We start from the raw sequence: 19,002 nt of genomic DNA, 5'->3' as shown, positions 1-19,002 counted from the left end.
GGCAGAAAATTACTGGACGTGAATGAGATATTAAAAGACTCTCGTGGAACAACGGCTCATTTGGTGTATAGCAATAAGAACGCCATCAGTAGCATTCGTTTACCGACATGCACCATCACAAACAGCAATTACTTTTTCTTGGAGAACAAACCTGAATTGGTTGTAGTACTTTGTTATAATTTCCAGAGTGTTCCTTCCACTATAAGCACACGCTATCTGTTTTGAGGTCGCCAGTTGCTTTCACTTGTACTTTGATGGGTGAAGGACATGCCACGATAACCAGAATAATACATACATACAATACACAAATACACACGCTCGTACGTAAGTAAATAAAGTGGAAGCTGTAAAAACCGGTATCTCTCCAATGCGGCAAGTTGTCAACACTGGCATAAAATCTCCGTCCCATCCGTGACTTGGACATTTATCGTCAGCTTTACAATCCGACACATTGTCTAAACTGGATTATTTCTTCAGTCCCAATTAGTGCCGGTTTAGACAGCGACCACTGTATATGTAGGCGTCAACACTACAGATTACAAATGAACAGTACCAATCGTCCAGTGTAATCACGCTGAATCAGATGATGTGTAGTCCGAGTTCGGGCAACTTCAGATCGATCAGAGAGACAGTGGAATTACTGAATCTCTCCACAGTGCCTTCATATCGGTAATTATACACGCGACAACAGAAGAAGTAGCTGGAAATGTCATCAACTCTACAAGACGCCGGTCAGGTGTCCGAATAATACCAGTAGGTCACCTAATTGATGACAGACTCAAACGTAAACACATTAATTTGCTGTCTGACCATATCGGTCATGAGTGCTTTGGGGTGAGCTGCATTTCAAAATTGTCAGGGACTTTAGGCCAGACTACAGCAGATGCAGGTGTTAGGTATCATAGCCATATTTCATCCACGTGATACAGAGAACTCTGCATGAAATGAATTGTGGGGATCTATACACAAAGTTTAATCACCCCTGTAGTTTTCGCAATGATGGGTTTTCAAAACGGCCATGAGACTCATCGACCACGATGGAAAAAACATGTTTTTTTTCTGACACGTATGAACATTTCCATCACAACAATGGAAATGGTTGGAATCCATGTTGATTTTAAGATAACTTAAAATTCAAAGACATTCAAAGACCCCTTGCTGTGAAACTTTCTCCCTTTCTATCTCAGTTGCGTTCATCGATGCTCATGGTGTTGATCACTGGATTGTTTTGTCAGACTCTATTATATACAGACCGCCGTCAAATACTTGGAATACTGGAAAAACTAAACCCACTCATTCTCCCTTCGAACATCAAAGGTTTCCGTGAAGTCATGACATCAAGGGCAAATCAAGACTCGCCTCTCTACAGGTTCGTATATAATATTCCCATACAAATTCGAACAGATACTTTATAGCATGTACTTTACACCTGAGCACCATTATTACTGCATTTCGACCAAAGCTATTGTTCGTGTAACCAGCAAGATGCTGTCTCCATGAACCCTGCCGGGTTGTTTCTGAAGACTAATTCATCTTCGCAGGTCAAATGTTCATGAGTTGGTCCTGATAAGTACTTCCAAAAGTCCAGTGGTATCAAGACATTGTGGAAAGAGCTGATTGGAGAGGTTCCATAGGCTGGTGCAACACCTGTTAGACACTGACAAACTAATGGTCATATTCAGGCTGAATTAGACATGGAATTCAGTATCACTGGATCCTCATTAGTGTAAGGGAGGCTACCTAACAGAAAACTGCAAGTAAAACTAACTGGCTATCTGGTCCAATGCATCCTGAAGTATAAACACAAACATATCCACAAAAATGAACACAAGCACCTCATGTACATCAAAATGTTTATTACATACGGATCTGTCTGTTTATCATTATCATGTTTGTTACATCAGACTGATGACCTGCACACATAGTTGATTCTCTCCTAACAGAACCAAAACACCTAGTGTATAGAAACATGGCTTATGTTACACATTTGTCCGTGGTCATGCTTGTTAGTTTTGTCTAAGTATTACAAATGACACAAAAATATTGTCAGTTTACACCATCAAAACACCTTGTAATACAATCTTTATGGGAAATATACATGATATGAACATGATAAATACTGATAGACAATCCTCAGCCTTTTTCAATAGAAAAGGGCATGACTACAAAAATAGTATGTACAAGTACATCTACTGTTAAATGCTTGGGGTTGAGAGGGACAGTTGAGATTGACTGGTTCGACAGTTTAGACATTGTGTGAAGCAAAACTTAAAAAAACAAAACAAAACAATTAAGGCGTAAGGATCTTAGAAATTTGATGCATTGTATAAGTGTCATAACAAAAAGACAAACAGCATACAAAAACGTCATCAGTTTTTTTCCTGAACATGCAAGCAATAGCATAAATTCATACTTACGCTAGTAGACCCATATATTTGACTCATAGCATACCACTCAGCATAACCTAAGGACTAAAAATACGTCTAAGTGTGAGCCTTAGCAAATATTGAGTAGTATAATTCACATATAAGCATTTGTACTTGATTTCAAAGTCATTGATCTGTGACAAAAATCACTTGACAACATTCATTTATGGCTCCAAGCATACCGTTGCTCACTTGAAAACAAAAGTGTTAAAGAGGATAACCTGGCCATATGAATTGAATACAATCATAGAACAGTTTAAACCAAAATCCATTAGAAATTAGAGAAAGATAAACAGATTATAGTGATTAAGTAGGTGAAGTAATGAACACAATGAAAAAACAGCAATGGACATAACTGAATACAGAGATGCATGGACAAAACTGTTGTTGTTCAACAAACATGAAGGAAATAAACATGAGATTCCATAATACTTCAAAACTCCAATACTTGAAGTTTAGTAAATGTATCTGTCTTAAAGTGTTCAACCTCCAGTTAAGCACTTTGATACTATTATTTTCGTAAATTATGACCTTCGATGTTTCTCTTGACTGTAGCTGAACAATGTTTTAGAAGACATTTTATTCAACTAGGTAAAATGGATTACTTCATTAGATCTACCGTTAAACACAAAACAGGCATGCTTATATTCAGTTGGAACAGTTATTTACAAGTAAAGTTATAGAAAGTAATAAATATACCAAAATTCTATAAAACTGCAAGACTAATCTTTAAAAAAGGAGTTATTGCACTTTCAACCTTACTATTTTCAGTATACTACGTATTAAACATGTTAGTTCATACTCATATTCATAATAAGTTAAAATTTCACACATTAAATAAATTTAATTCACTAAAATATTTCAACTTAAAAAATTGATTATGTCAGCCATTTTCCTGCTCTTTATATCCCTAAATAAGACTAGGACAACGGTTCTGGTTTGATTTAAGTCATAAATTTTCACATTGTTTATGATTCATATCATCAATCGGTTTATACAGACATGTTTTGAGTTCAAATAATGGCTCTCATCACCTAACACACGCAACAGGGGACAGACTATGGTGCAAGGGCTGTTTAAACTTAGACAAAAACATCTACCCTATTAGTCAGCGAACGATTCGTCTAAAGAGAAACGATATCATGGCAGCAAGCTGTTGGAAGAATAAGACTTGTTCAGAGAAAACCTAGCATTGTGATAAAGACTATCGACTCAGATCTACTTCTACAGTTATGCCACAAGAAATTGATTATTAGTTCATCAGAAATGCTCACAATTTCTATTAAGTTCTTATATTATGAGAGAGAATTGACTCAGACCTGTTTACTTTCCATGAAATTGTAAAATAACACTATGCAGAGACTTACCAATGAAAGACAAGATTGAAAATCTACATTGTACTCATTGACATTAGATGTTAATATTTGGCAAATGATATCTTTCACAATTTACACAGCTTACCTTATTTCAGTTCTCACAGAAATGGATAAACATTTAATTACCTGAAGACTGAATGTTCAAAACTCAAAAGATGCTCGTACAAAATACTAGTAGTCTACACTTTCTTGCATTATCAGCTGAAGCCACAGAACAGAGATGGTGTGTTGGACATGCTTTCACCTATGTCCACCACACACAGGACTGAGAACCAGTATGCAAAATAGCTTCCAAATTTTCCAGACAGCCAGGCTAGCTGTGGTTGAAAGGTACCAGGCCATAAAATAATTAGCTAATTTGAAATTTGAATGTTGAAACAAAGCAAAGGATTACAAAAATAGATGAGACTAAGCTATTGTTCGCATGACACTGGTTTCATCTTTAAGCTGTCAACATGATCAACAAATTTGTCAGGCCATAATCTTGTATGAATTGAAGTCTATAACTTGACAAGTCCTAGAAAGTGACATATTTACAAAATAACCCCACGAACATTCACAAGCCAGTCAGGTGAAGATTTACAGTCACTGAGCCGAGATTACAATTTATAGGGGTCCCACTGGATTTTTACTAGCCACTGGCAATTTTGCACTCTGCTGAGAACAACAAATTTAGAAAAATTACTGTTAGCTTATTTCATCGCCTCTTGTCAAAGATTTTTGACAATTTGGATAAAACTATATCTAATTTGTTGTTGATTTTCAGAAATGTTTTGAACAGAATATTATGTCTCTTGTCTAACATTCTTGACACTTTGGACGAAACAATATCAGTTTTGTTTGTGGCATTAATAATAACACAATTTGACCATCTGAACAGACTGATGTTGAAGAATTCTAAAATTGTTTTAAACATAATTTAATGTCTCTTGGCTAACAGTGTTAACAATTTGGATGAAACAAAAATTAATTTCCTTGTGGCATGGTTCCTCAGTGCTATTTCTACACCAAGTTAGGTCCCTTGTACAGATATAAATAAGACAGGTAACAGTCAATAAAACATGTTCATAGATCACACTGCAGTTCAACAAATAATATATACCTGTATCATTCTCAGTGAATCATAGAATACATGAAAACAGCATGGCACCAGGATGTAGAAACATTGTTTAAACTGAACACACAGGAAAACATTGTCATCAAGCTGGGATCTCAGAAACGTGTGATGATATTCATATGACCTCTGTCATAAACAGGAGAAAATATGAAAGCTCATGAACCAGCAGAAACAGATTGAAAATAAATAGGTTTAGACAACATGGTCAAGTCGCTGATACATATACTACCAATATGCATGCATATCTAATTCTATAGGCTACAGCTAAGCAAATAAGTACATGCAAACTTTCAGAAATAAAATATCTTTTTATACAATAAACTCAAGCAGAGAGGGCTCCATTTTGGGGGGTGATTTTGATAGAAACATTTGCTTTCAAATCCCTTCAAGGATATCAAAATGAACCAACAAATATGTATTTTTGCCAATTTCATTATTATTCTTTGTTAGAAATACTATGTACCACAAGAATTTACCAGAAATGAGACTATATCCTATTTTTCATATTTGGTAATATTCCGTACTGTAACTTCAAAACTTCAGTAACCTACCTAAGTGGTTAGTATATCATAGTTTAATCAGTGCATTTGTGTCAGAATTCAAAATCTCAATCCACTTGATGCAAACACTAAATCATGACTAAACTTAATATACATCAAACTGAGAAAAAAGCACATAATTATAACAAATTTCATAATACACACAAAACATAAAAATCCTACCATAAACCAAACAAAAATGCTTAATGCCCACTTACTCCAGTCTGAGCATTCAGAAGAAACAAACAAAATTTTAAGCCATTCAAAATGCCCTCAAAAGTTGGTTTCTGGTCCAAGGGAGGTAACTCCCCTTCTCTAACACGACTATAACATAGCATTAAGCATATGGTATGGAAGTCAAAGCACTAAAGAGTAGTGGATGGATACATGTTTTTCCTTTTAAAGGGCACACAAATAACATTTGGGGTTAAAATGAACAAGTTTCATACAAGATGAAATGAGACGTGTTTACATAAATGTACATCATTCAAAACACTGGTTTGGTTTTGTAAAATACAAAATAAAATCAAGTATATATATGTTTGGACAGATAAAAAGAAACAAAAGTACAATGAATATACTAACTAATAATCAATCATAGCTGTATCACAACCATGCCATTGGCAAATGTGACTTCGATTCTAACAAGTGATGTGTGGTCAGATGGTGTACGTCAGATGGTGTTTGTTATGAAATGATCATGCAAAGTAAAATACATAGTATGTGTACGAGAAAATTAAATGCGAAAGAATAATGTATATCAACAAACATTCAATTGAACACTAAACACACATTTACTGGCAAACAAAATAAACATATTGCAGAAAAGTGTCTCTATTCACACAAATATTTTGATTGTTAGTATAGACATATTGTTGCTTTTCAGCGTTGTTTTTATCACTAAAACTAGCTTTATCACTCAACGGTTCATTTTAACTCATTCATCAATGACTACACTCCGCTTGGCTTAAAATCAGACCAAAGAATTTCAATCTAACACGAAAAGTAATAAAAACAAAATGCTCAATGAAATGCCTCTTTCCCCACACCCGTCCTTCATAACAAACAGTGAACTGTGGAAATATTTTATGACAGTTTGTTAAACCGTTTTTTTCATTTTCAGGCCTTAAAATTTTCAAATACCTCAGTAGGTCTGATGTTTTGATTACGATCAGCGTTTAATTGATTATTATATGCTTATTTGTTTTCAAGTTAAACTGCAACTCATCGCTCAGCTTTTGAGTCAAAACGACTGTAAAAAAATGGATTTCAAATTGCATGGTATGCAAGCACTAAAGTGTGTTTGGTTGTTACGTCTGTCCTTCACTTCCATACTCCTTTTGAGATTGCTCTGCTAAACAATTAAACAAAAATTTATTTGAGAACAGGTAAACTTCAAAAATAACTAGAGAAGAGGTCCATTTCCCATCTAACAGTGACGATTACTTTTCCTTTTAATTTGTTCCATGTAGGGCCGTGGAAAACAGATGAGTTGCAACTTACCAACCTTTTATGAGCGCACTATAAACTTATCTGTCAAAATCAGCTTTAAAAGGATCTACCAATTCCAACCTTTACAGTAGTTTGTTGATATTCACAGCAAGCAATATTAAAAAAAATATTTCACTCAGAACTACAGCATCATTCATAACTATCCTAAACAGCTGTGAAAATAAGGTTGACAAATCAAAGAATGAAGAGAAAATACCTGAAAACCTATCTCAGTATTGATGATCTTAAATGTTTCAACCAAAATTATTAAATTCTTATAGGGACGCAGATAAACCCAGCGTCCCTATGTTCAAATATATGCAACATCTTAAGTTGAAATAAACCCAAAATCTGTACGTTCAAATATACCCAGCATCTTAAGTTGAAATAAACCCAAAATCTGTATGTTCAAATATACCCAGCATCTTCAGTTCAAATATACCCAGCATCTCCAAATAATGAGAAAATAAGTCAAACTGTTGATGTCTGAGGGACATGTAGAAAATGAAATAAGGTCCCACTATCAAAATCAAATGCAAAATATGCAGTTACATGTTTAGATTATCATAAGAAAACATCTCATCTCACGTATCATGTCAATGATCCAAACAATTTCATAAAATCTGCAAAATCAAATATGAAAAAATGAACACTGTTAGAACAACAAGACTTGCCAAGATTCCGTCTCTTTCACCTGCAACTGACCTCATCAGTCTCTCAGACAGCAGGATGAAGGTTAAAATTAAATCATTTGGCACATAAATCTCATAAGCAGAATTAAAATATGCATGTTTGATAGGACATTCTCCTGCACCAATCTACACAGCCTTAAGCAGCCTCAGAAAAAATATGCGAATAAATCATTTGTCAAGATGGCATCTCAGTTCCAGGCTTCTGTCTTCTACTTGAGACAATTTGATCATTCCTGACCCTACACATAACATACATAGCTCCATCTTTCCTTCAGTGGCACTGACTTAAGTAAATACAGAATAGATCGTTATTCTGAAAGGCTCATTTTGAGTGTACTTGGTGTCGTCTCCTATTTCTATTGTCAGAATTCACGATATGTGTAGACCTAATACTTCTCAAACAAAATCATGACCAATTGGAGACAAAAGTAGCATGATGCTTTGCTGAATCATCAATATAAAATCTAGCACTATATGAAGACGGTCTGTTACCATGACAACAGATGCATGATAAATGTTCACAAGATTAATACAAGATATGGTAATTCGCACCTCCATATTGTACGTCAAGAGACCTATACATGATACTGACAAGCTATTCAGTATGACTAACTGGAACAGGGTTCGCCATCTACTAAGGATCATGCCTTCCAGTCTAGACTTAGTTCACTATCAACACAATCTCCCTAGGATGTTGGTCTACAATCTTCTAAACGGATGCTAGTGGAAGCTGGTGGATCACTGGAGGATGTCAATACTTCCCCAGAGGATGTCCGTAGACCACCATAGGATTACTGTGCACCACTAACTAAACCACACCGGTTTCCTTAACAGGAGTTCCCATAATGGCTAACAGGCGTATGAGTCTGTCTTAGCATGTTCAACATCTGACCTTGACCCAAGTTCCCATCCATCGAGTGTCCATGCATCATGTGCTGACGGTCCTGAAGACTAGCAAGTCCAAGGTTCTGACCAGGCATGTGCAGACCCTGACCAATGGTCTGTAGAGCAATCGCTGGTGCAATGATGGTTGCTGGGGAAGAGCATACTAAGGGAATCTTGATGGCGTTATTCATCATCTGGGCCTGACTACAGTTGGGCACATTGATGCTCTGTGACAGACGGACAGCTTGTTCAGCTGTGATGATGGGTGCCTGAGCAAGTGCAGGACTGCTGCAGGCGGCTGCAAGCTCTGCGTGCGATGGGGCTTCACCGTTGTTGCTGTTGTTATTGTGATTATGATTCTGGTTGTTGGATGACATGGAAGCTTGACTAAGGCTCATATCTGGGGAGTGAGAGAACTGCTGAGCACTAGATACTTGAGGGTAAGACTGAGAAGGTTGTTGTTGTTGTTGTTGCTGTTGTTGTTGTTGTTGCTGTTGTTGCTGTTGTTGTTGCTGTTGCTGGTTGACATCACCATTGGAGGACTGGCTGGAGATACTGGAGTTGGAGCTAGTTTGCCCCTCACCACTTGATGACGACCGTTTCATTGTCTGGCCTACCATCTCATTCATATTGAATGCACTGTTCATCAGCACATCACGGACTTCCTTCTCATGGCTTCTCATGTGGTGCTGGAGGCGATCCTTACGAGAATATTCTTTCTCACAAAGGTCACATTTAAAAGGCCTTTCACCAGTGTGCATACGATAATGCCGACGCAAATGTTCTGGACGGCTAAAAAATTTGCCGCACATGTCACATCCGCACATGACTGACTTGTCTGCCAAGTGCGTCATCACGTGTCTCTTCAAGTGTTCCTTACGAATGAATTTCATTCCACAGATATCACACTTATGAGGACGTTCCCCTGTGTGGATAATCCTGTGTCGCTGAAGATGATTCTGGGACATGAATTCCTTCCCACAAATGTCACAAACAGCTGGATCACCATGACTCTTCATATGCCCCATTAAATGAGCTTTGGCAGAAAAGATTTTGTCACATATTTCACACTTGAAGGGAATCTGACCTTCAACAAGCTGAGCAGCACTTTTGCTCTCTCCAGTGTGTTTCTTCATGTGGGCCTGGAGATGGCCCCAGACATCATATGACTTCTTGCATTCTGTGCATTTAAACTGTTTCTCGGTCTTGATCTTCGTTGTGTTTATGTTCGTGTTTAGCATGTGCGTCTTGATATGGTTCTGCAGATTCATCATCACCTTAAATGTCTCCCCACAGAAATTACATTTGTAGGGGCACTCCTTGTCTGGAGTGTACATCATGTAGAGGGCAGCACGGTCATTTACATGACTCTTCATGTGGTCCTGAAACAACTCGCGAGCAGAAAACGTTCTTGCACAAAGATTGCAGTCAAAAGTGATGTCCATTGGATCAGTGCCTATGTTCATACAGGTGCCTTCTTTCCTTCCATCTAGGCTGTGATTGTGCAGTTTCCCGTGCTCCTGCAACTGTTCTCGTGTTTTGAATGTTTTTGTACACACATTACACATGAAAATTGACAACTTTTGCAAAATGTTTTCACCATTAGATAGGTTGACTTGGTTAATGTTCATCTTTGGTTCATTCTGAGACTTCTGAACATTGTCCCTGAGCTCGAGGTTCTGCATTTCAGGGTTTTGATTGGGATTCTGATTCTGATTCTGAACATTGACATGATTCTGCAGGTTTACATGCCCTTTGTCCTTGTTGACATTTGTATGACTGCGAATATGAGCTTGCAAGTGACCCCACACTTTGAATTTCTTCTCGCAGAGATTACAGCCGAAAGTTGTCTCGCCTTCCTCATTGAACACCTGGGTCATGTGACCAGTCGTAGTCGTACCCTCCCCAGCATGAGTTCGCAAGTGTATTTCGAGTTCAGTCCATACTGTGAACGACTTGGCACACAAATTACAGCGGAACACTTTTCCATCCGGGGTATGCAGGACACTGATCAGGGAGTTCTCACCAATGTGGTTCCTGATCTGAGTTTCCAGGTTAGGATTCACCTGATTTTCTGCCAAATGGGCAAGAGCACTATTGGGATTCCTCATCATGTTCATGTAGGCGTAGTTGAGTGCAGGCACACCCATGCACATCATGTTGCTACCCAGCTGCCCAGCAGCCGTGAAGGGACCCGAAGCCATTCTGACAGTTTCAGAGATGAGGCTGGCAGGTCCAGATCACATCTTCCGCTACAGTCAAATTGGTGAGCTCCTGAAAAGAAAAACACAAAGATTTAGAATGTGTAATTTTAACAATGAATTCAGTAGGTTATAGTTTGATTTCAGTGAAAATATACAGATGAATTTCACTTTGAACAAAAAAGAAAATGGACTCTCATGAAACTAAAATTGAGAATCCTCACTGCCACCTTGCCAACTGAACATTTTAGAAACAGAATTTTATTCAACTTCGGATGAAAGAAGTGGAAGAAAATTCTGAGATTTAAATGTTCAAATGGCAAGGTATTATTAAATTTCACTGGATTTGAGTTACTTTTTTGTTTAAAGTGAAATTCATCAGTAAGTTTAAATTGCAAACAGACAATAGTGACAATCACTTTTCACTCTCCAGTAGTCTAAGCAAACTTAGCCTCAGTACTTTTCGTTACACTCCACTACTGAGTCGCGTCAGGTAACCTTTGAGATTGACCAATCAGAACACAGCTTACCAAATCGCGAAAGTGGACTTTTGCACAGACCCTACAAACTTTTATCTCGAAAAGATTTGTATCCTAACGATTACAAATGCTATTTAGCATACGACTGCTTCCAGGTGATGCACATCGCACACATTACAACCATGACAACTGGGAGTAAACAGAGGCTGAAAATAGTTTTTCTGGAAATATTCAAGGATGTCATACTAGCGAATGGGAAACATGTCAACAGAAACCCCAACGCATATATTCCGCAGGTCAAATAACTGTGTTATATGTGGATATGTGTTTGTGGAGAGATCTGTGTCAGTGACCTTATTATTTTGTAAGACCCTCCGATCCCAAAGTAGTAGCCGTTGTCTGATTGGTTAAATCTTTTTAACCATCTCGCTATTGACTGGACGGTCATAGGTCGCTCAAAGGTTACCTGACGCAATCTTCTAATAGGGTTTGTTAGACTCAGTGGTGGAGTGTAGCGAATAATACTGGGGCTAAGGTTACTTAGACTGCACTCTCCAGGGAAACAGACTATTCCTTATTTGATTGGTTAAACACATCTTGGGCAGTGTCACATCAAAGTCTGTGTGTTCTGATTGATTGAAAAACATGGCTGAATGGTATTCGTTTCCCAGAAAGTGCAAGTCTGTTCGTATGCATATTGACACATAGAAATATCACACACAAATGTTTTGTTGCGTTATCAGCAGGGGTAACATCATTCAAATCATATTGTGACATTAAGTCAGACTGACTTCACCAATGAGCAGTTCCAAATGCTACCATGGAACCAGCTGAAACGGTCACCTGATGACACTTCACAGCTCTACCAGTACTCGATGTCAATGAATGCAGACAGTAAAACCCATGTGGGCCTTTTGGTTTACTTCTGTGTTTACAGTGTTGATAAACATCATTTGTTGGCCAATTTCTTAGTGTTATTGAGTATTTAAAGCACAGAAATATTTCATTTGAAATCAGCAGTTGCAATAATCCCGATTGGATGAGACAACCCAGAGAGGGATAGTGCCAACAATCACTGCAATATCATCACATGTTATCAGCCAGGGGCTCCTTTCACGAAGCAACCTTTACTAAGGTTAACATGAACTCCTATTCTTTAACACTGCACTAAGGTTACCTTGGTGACTTACGATCACCTTAGCCCTTTGTGAAAGGAGGTCGTGGTCATGAAGCCTTACCATCCATTAATTTCAGGGATTTACCGGACATGAATTCCTGCATTTTTCACTCATAAAAATTGACAACAGACGCAACAAAATTTACTCGTGCCTCCACAAATACTTTTTGTAAAATTTCATTTGAAGTAACAATAAGTCATCACTGAGTTTGCTACTAGCTGGGTTATGGTACTTCTAACAATATAAGTGAGTGATACACAAACATTTAACAGAAACTGAATTACTGCAATATTTCCGCATAGTATTAATATTTAATAATAATGCTTAAATGTCTGAGATCCCATTTTGTCATCCAGGACCCATGAAAATTAAGAGTATGGACTCCAGAGATCCTCAATAACAGGGCTTGAGATAAATCTCTGAAATTAGATTTGTGACTGCATTCCATTGTCTACTTACTCCATTACTTATCGGTAGTCATGACAATCGGAAAACAAACCCACTACTGATTATTGGTGACTTGTGGTGAACGATCATCAATTACAGTTGAAATATATACATTATTGCAATATACAGTGTTAAGGGTTTTCGAAAGGTTTTTCCTCGTCTATGTGTTTCTATAACTAAATAATGTCATGCACTGAAATTTCCACAAATCCAAAAAGCCACTGGAATTGTAATTAAACTATAAAACTGGTAACAGTTTGACAATGCACACTGCTTTACTCTGATGAGCACATATTTGTTCATGAACATTTATCAAATTTAATGGTTAGTGTATGTCATTCAAGTGTGTTTTACTTAAACAACAAAATTTGTCAAAAACATGTGTATGTTTTAAACAATCGATCATAATTTTTAATCCTTCTTTCGATAGCTTTTTCATTATTTCTTATCATCTGAACACCACTACCATTCAGTTCAATGAATGAACTCCCTTGCATTTGCACTACTTCAATTTGTCAGTTTACCATCAAGGCCTATATTGCCGCCTGCAGGCTTTAAAATCTACAGGCCCTGAAGAAATCTGCTGGCCATTTTGTTAAAGTCACACCAATTCTAAACCAAAATAGACTACAGCGTACAAAGTTTCTATGGTGCAGAGATGAGCTTTTATTTGTTAAAGACTGGTGCTGACATTCCTCAGTTTAAAGCAGCGAAATCTCAGGAAGTGAAACTGTAATCTATCTTAACTTTCCTGAACTATAATAAAGAAAACAACTAGGGGAAAGATTCCAGTTTTTAGCTAAACAAGACAGATACTCTACGGAAGGCCACAAGGGCCTGCAAATATTTGAGACTGCTGGCCCAATACAATAACAGCTGACACTGGGCCTCCAGGACTGTGATTATTTCAAATGCTGCAGCAATGAACAGCGGCATGTGCTTGGGACCTGCCCTAATGCTGATTCGCAAGGATACCGACTGAACACACAGTTTCATCAACTGACTATAGACAAAATACCAGACTACCATTTGATTCTTTGAGTTTCATATCCCTGAACTATGCATCTTAGGTGAACCTATTACCATTTGTACCACTATGATATACGTCATAATGGGGAAGATGGCTAAATCCCAAGTAAACTTTATCTGACATTTTGTTATTATTTGATGTTTGGTAGATTGCACAAGATATTTCAAACTTGCCTTTGATCTACAAGAGGTTATGTGAATTTGTAGCAATAATTGCGGTGAAAGATCAAGAAGCCAGAATGAAAAATCAAGAAGCCAGATTTATGTCTCTCAGACTTATTCCCCACTTAAAATGTTTGCCAAATAATTCTGTCATGACAAAGGAAGATTTCTGCAGCAAATTACAGGTATCTTTTCAATTTTTTTATTAACCATGCACATTTTGTCAGGATGTCTGATTTTGAAGCCAAATTAAGAAACATATCGACTCGAATCACAAAATTAACATATAAAGAATCTCACTGTGTCTGCTCAAATCAAATGTATCACCATGAGTTGCTAAAAGTTAAAACATCCCAGGCTTTCAAGTCAGAAGACACAAGGGTGAGATTCTATTTATCATCAAAATTCACCTTTCATTAGTTTTCAATGAAAAATGTCCATCCCTGAACATGGTTCTGTGGACAAAGTTAGACTTGCAGTGAAATGGTATCACAGAATTGTAACATCATCAAGTTCATGACACCATAGTATTGTCAGGGCATTGTACTAAAAGATATTGTTTCATCTCACACAAGAAGTATCTCCTGTGAAAAGAAACACAGCTTGAGATGACTGATGGGCTGAGTTTGGTTTTACATCACTTTTATCAATATTCCAGCAACATCAGGGAGGGGTACACGAATGGGCTTCACGCTGTACCCATGTGAGGCTGTTTGGGATGATAAATAGGTGTGTGGACACATGACTGATATCATCGCATACGACATACATATACATCACCTTGTGTGCATGGTGAGCTAAAATATCATTGGAACATAAACAGTAGATATCTTAGCAGTCAGTTTGTAACAGCAGCTAGCCATCTTACATTCTCCAGTGTTAGAAATCTGCACTTGATCTAACCACAAGTTGGAATTAACACAACCTGCGTTATTTAAGTTACTTCTCAGTGTGTCAGTATGCTGTGGAAGTGAAGCCAGAGGTGCTGGAGATACCACGTGAAACAGGCAAGCACAGGTATGGCGCTGACAATCCTACAAACAGGCCGGACTCAGATACTTACTGACACAAAATGAAATATTAAAAGTATTGAAATATGGATCAGTAAAAAGGCTTAGTATGTTAATACCTTTCAAACTGAGTGAGTGATTAAGTGAGTTTAGTTTTATTCCGCACTCGTGAATATACCAGCTATTTGGCAGCGGTTTGTAAATAATTGAGTCTGGACCAGAAAATCCAGTGATCAACAGCATGAGCATCAACTAGTGCAACTGTGACCCGATGACATGTCAACCAAGTCAGTGAGTCTGACCATCCGATCCCATTAGTCACCTCTTACAACAAGCAGTAACCTTTTGTAGCAAGCATGGGTTGCTGAAGACCTATTCTACCCTGGAAGGGTCACATTTCAAACCGAAATAAGACTGATGTACTGCCATTTTTGTACTGCCATACAGTACAATACATAACAAAACAATCTGGACTGCAGCAGTAGGAGACAAAATATAACACTAATAATTGAACGATACCCACTGTACCCATTACTTCCAAGTGATATGCAGCATGTAAGTCAAAATGGCAATCACTTCTGACATTGATATATCAGATAGCTCGACTGTACACGATAAAGGGATATCATTAGAACTGAAGATGGTTTTGACACATGAGTACAGAACTACAACTTCTCAATGTTCAAAAACACCATCAAGCACAGTACTGGTCATCCTCAACAACGCCAAGGTATACAATCCAGTATGTCTCCACTATGCCCTGGATACATCCTGGATACAATGCTTGCTCCAACACTTGGGCTGGACATAAAAGATCGATAATCGGAAATATCATTGATGGGAATATTATTAATGATTATATATATGAAAATTGTGTAATCAATAACATCAAACATGAACTATTGAAATGACATAATTTTAGGTTCACTCATAAAATGCACAAGGTTAGGTCTTTATTCAGGGGTTTCTTTTTAAGTATGTTTAAGATGGCATGTTTGGGGGAATCCAAGCCTAAATATGTCACAACTCACCATTGATGTGACTCACCACTGACATGAAATGTGATCATTTCTTTCAGATTCTTTAGTCATTTTTGCCCAAAGTTACTTCTCTGATATTTATTGATAATCAATCAATATTCATTTGATAATGACTGATCTCCATGATCAATGTCAAAAGCCAGCGTATCAAACAGTACCTGACCCCATTCTAAGTTACAGGTATGGTGGGGTAGCCTTGTGGTTGTTCGCTTGTCACGCTGAAGATCAGGGTACAATTCCCTACATGGGTACAAACACTACAATTTGTGAAGCCCATTTCTGACTCCCCTGCTGTGATACTTTGTGTACTCAACCTTACTTTTCAGATTTAGTACTTTTCATTTCAGTTGATAGTCAATCTTGACAAAATAAGAAAATTACACATTAGGTATTCTGCATGAAAATGTTTTCTACACCCCAGACAATTTTCTGCATAAAAAAGTAATTTCCATGACTTAATCGGCAGAATTGCGGAATGCAGGAGGGACTGACATACCATCTCTCCTGTCACTTGCAATACAAGTGGTATTCACAACAAGCATTATGACAATGTAATGCAAAGATAATTTGATCATATTTGTCAAAGAAACATCTCAGAGTTCCTGTCCCACTGACAATGAGTGTGTGTGCACTGCAGTTCAACATTTGAGCATAAATAGATTCGTAAAATATTTGTCAAGCCCAGGGGATGGTACAAATGCTTTCTAAATCTGCACAAAAAAAACATGCAAGGCAGTCACCATGTTAATGAACTAGACATGTTTTGTTGGACTTGCACCTAGTTGTTAGTCATGCAAAAACATAACTCAGAAAGTTGAGTCTAGTCTTGAAAGGTTTGAAGCTGAACTTTTAAGGCCAGGTATTTTCAGATCATCTTAAAATTGTTTTCAACAGTGGAATGTTCTATATCAGAAGGGTGAAAATTTACGGATGTCAACTTAATGTACTTCATATTACAGAAGGTGACATCTACAATCTTTCATCCTTCATGTGTATCTCATTGCAATTCTAAGAATTAAATGTGGATATCTATGTGTGAGAGGGACTGCTGTTGACTAAGCATTAACGAACACTTGAACGTCGGAGCTTTCGCTAAAAACCAGTTCCATCAGTAATTATGATTCAAGAGCATTTCAGCCTGCATATGGCATAAATATGGCCATTATTTATACTGCTCTCCCATTAGAAGAATTTGTAGTAGTCGTTGTTGTTGTTGTTTTTGCTGTTGAAGAGATATTACATCTTTGGTCCATAGACAAGAACAAGTCTGGTTTCAAATCTTGGATGGGATTCAACCCAACAAAAGTAATAGAATCAGTACTTAACTGAAAATACTGTAATCCTACACATACTGTGTTACACTGAATGCTCACATCACAAGATAAAACTGGGGAGATCTTGTCAGATACTATTACCAGGTGAGAGATACAAGAAAACTGATCGTACCCTAGAAAACACACTGAAAAGTGAGTAACATTATCTATTATTGGATCTAGTCTGTATTAGATGTGATGCCTCCCTCTAAATTTCATATCCTAAATACCTGAACTGTACTAAGCACATACAGCCTACTATGAATCTAGTATCATAGTTCACATGGACATGTAATCATTATTTTCCTGCACCTCCTCACCATGATTGAATTCAAATACAGCCTGGAACTGAATAAAAGTGGCAAAATGTATAAAAATAGTAAATCTAAACACTGTTTGGCTTGTTCAAGCGGCATTAGCAAGGTGTTAGGACTAGGAAAATAAGGTTTACACTCATCCTCAAAAGCGTTTTCTGAGACTGCATGTACAGTTAGCTCATTCACACAGTTCTTTTGGACAGCACTCTATGTGTGCCGGTCTAATACCACAGAATTAAACAAATAGGGAAATCAGTGGTACTATCACTATAATGGCAATATCTAGAGCATTTCAGGACAAAACAAAGCATAAACATTTCACTGTGTAATATACCTAAATTTTAAAAATTAAACGCACATAGGCACATGTGAATTCAAGGAAAACACTGGAACACACCATAGGTTCACATTCATTTCTGATGAGAATAGGATTAATTTCTGAAAACTTATAAAATGGTTGTGTACATCAGAAACTCGACGAAAATCAAGGCGCGGGTTTCACACAGTCTCAGTTCTGTTACACGCAATACACATCACAGAGTAATTCCGAGATGATAGAAATATCATACCTGTACTCTTCTTTTGAGAAAAGTTGGCATTTGTGAACCGGATTGACCCGAGCATGGAAACTTTTGTCTCAATTCAGATTTTCGACACACTTGTGACCCCCAACTGAGAAAAGAATTTTCGTCTATTTTCCTCAAATTTGCGACGCTATACACATTCGACGTTTAGATTATTGACTACAACACCGGCTTACGCAACTCATTAAACAAAATATCGCCACATGTAGATATTATTGCGAGTTGATTTTGAACACAGGGAAGAAATTCACCTCTTCAGACAACTTCTTCCGCCATCAAAGTTCAAGGACGATAACTCAAGATAAGGTAACTCTTGTTTGGCGCGGGACGTTAGCTGAAACGGATCATTGCTCATACAAGAAAGGTTCCAAGTTCGAATCGTCTCACGCCAAACTATTTTCAACATGCAGTGAAAATGAACTTTGACATTTTTTTTATTCTTTTGTAATAGTGGAATCTAACGTTCCCGATTTCGTACTTACCTTTTGAAAGAAATGTCATATAATCAGGCAGACTATATACGGATTTTACATTACCCCTGATATAATTTTCACATGTTTACAGACTGTGTGTTGTATTGTTAAAAGTGTCGATTCTGATGTAAGACGATGGTGATACACATTTAAAATTTTGAAATCTAAAAATGCCTACTTGTCCAATGATATATCGATATCAACGTTGAAAAAGCTTCGTTACTGTGTTTAAGTTAAAGATCA

General features: G+C 37.4%; 1 protein-coding gene across 2 annotated transcripts; it reads right to left on the bottom strand.

Annotated features, from left to right (window-relative positions):
* Positions 1 to 1,836: 1,836 nt before the first annotated feature.
* On the bottom strand, positions 1,837 to 18,560 carry LOC137278377 (zinc finger protein 431-like). 2 transcript variants are annotated; one of them, XM_067810671.1, is made up of 2 exons: positions 18,538 to 18,560; positions 1,837 to 10,800 (listed from the first exon to the last, which is right to left on the bottom strand). In XM_067810671.1, the coding sequence occupies exon 2, from the start codon at positions 10,728 to 10,730 to the stop codon at positions 8,469 to 8,471; it is 2,262 nt and encodes a 753-aa protein (XP_067666772.1). In that variant the 5' UTR covers positions 10,731 to 10,800; positions 18,538 to 18,560; the 3' UTR covers positions 1,837 to 8,468. The 2 variants fall into 2 exon arrangements, with proteins under 2 accessions (XP_067666772.1, XP_067666773.1); XM_067810672.1 differs by lacking the exon at positions 18,538 to 18,560 and adding an exon at positions 18,272 to 18,530.
* Between the last annotated feature and the right edge of the window lie 442 nt (positions 18,561 to 19,002).

Source organism: Haliotis asinina, chromosome 3, assembly GCF_037392515.1.
Source record: "Haliotis asinina isolate JCU_RB_2024 chromosome 3, JCU_Hal_asi_v2, whole genome shotgun sequence".
Classification (NCBI taxonomy): domain Eukaryota; kingdom Metazoa; phylum Mollusca; class Gastropoda; order Lepetellida; family Haliotidae; genus Haliotis; species Haliotis asinina.
This window is presented reverse-complemented; position numbering and strand designations above follow the sequence as displayed.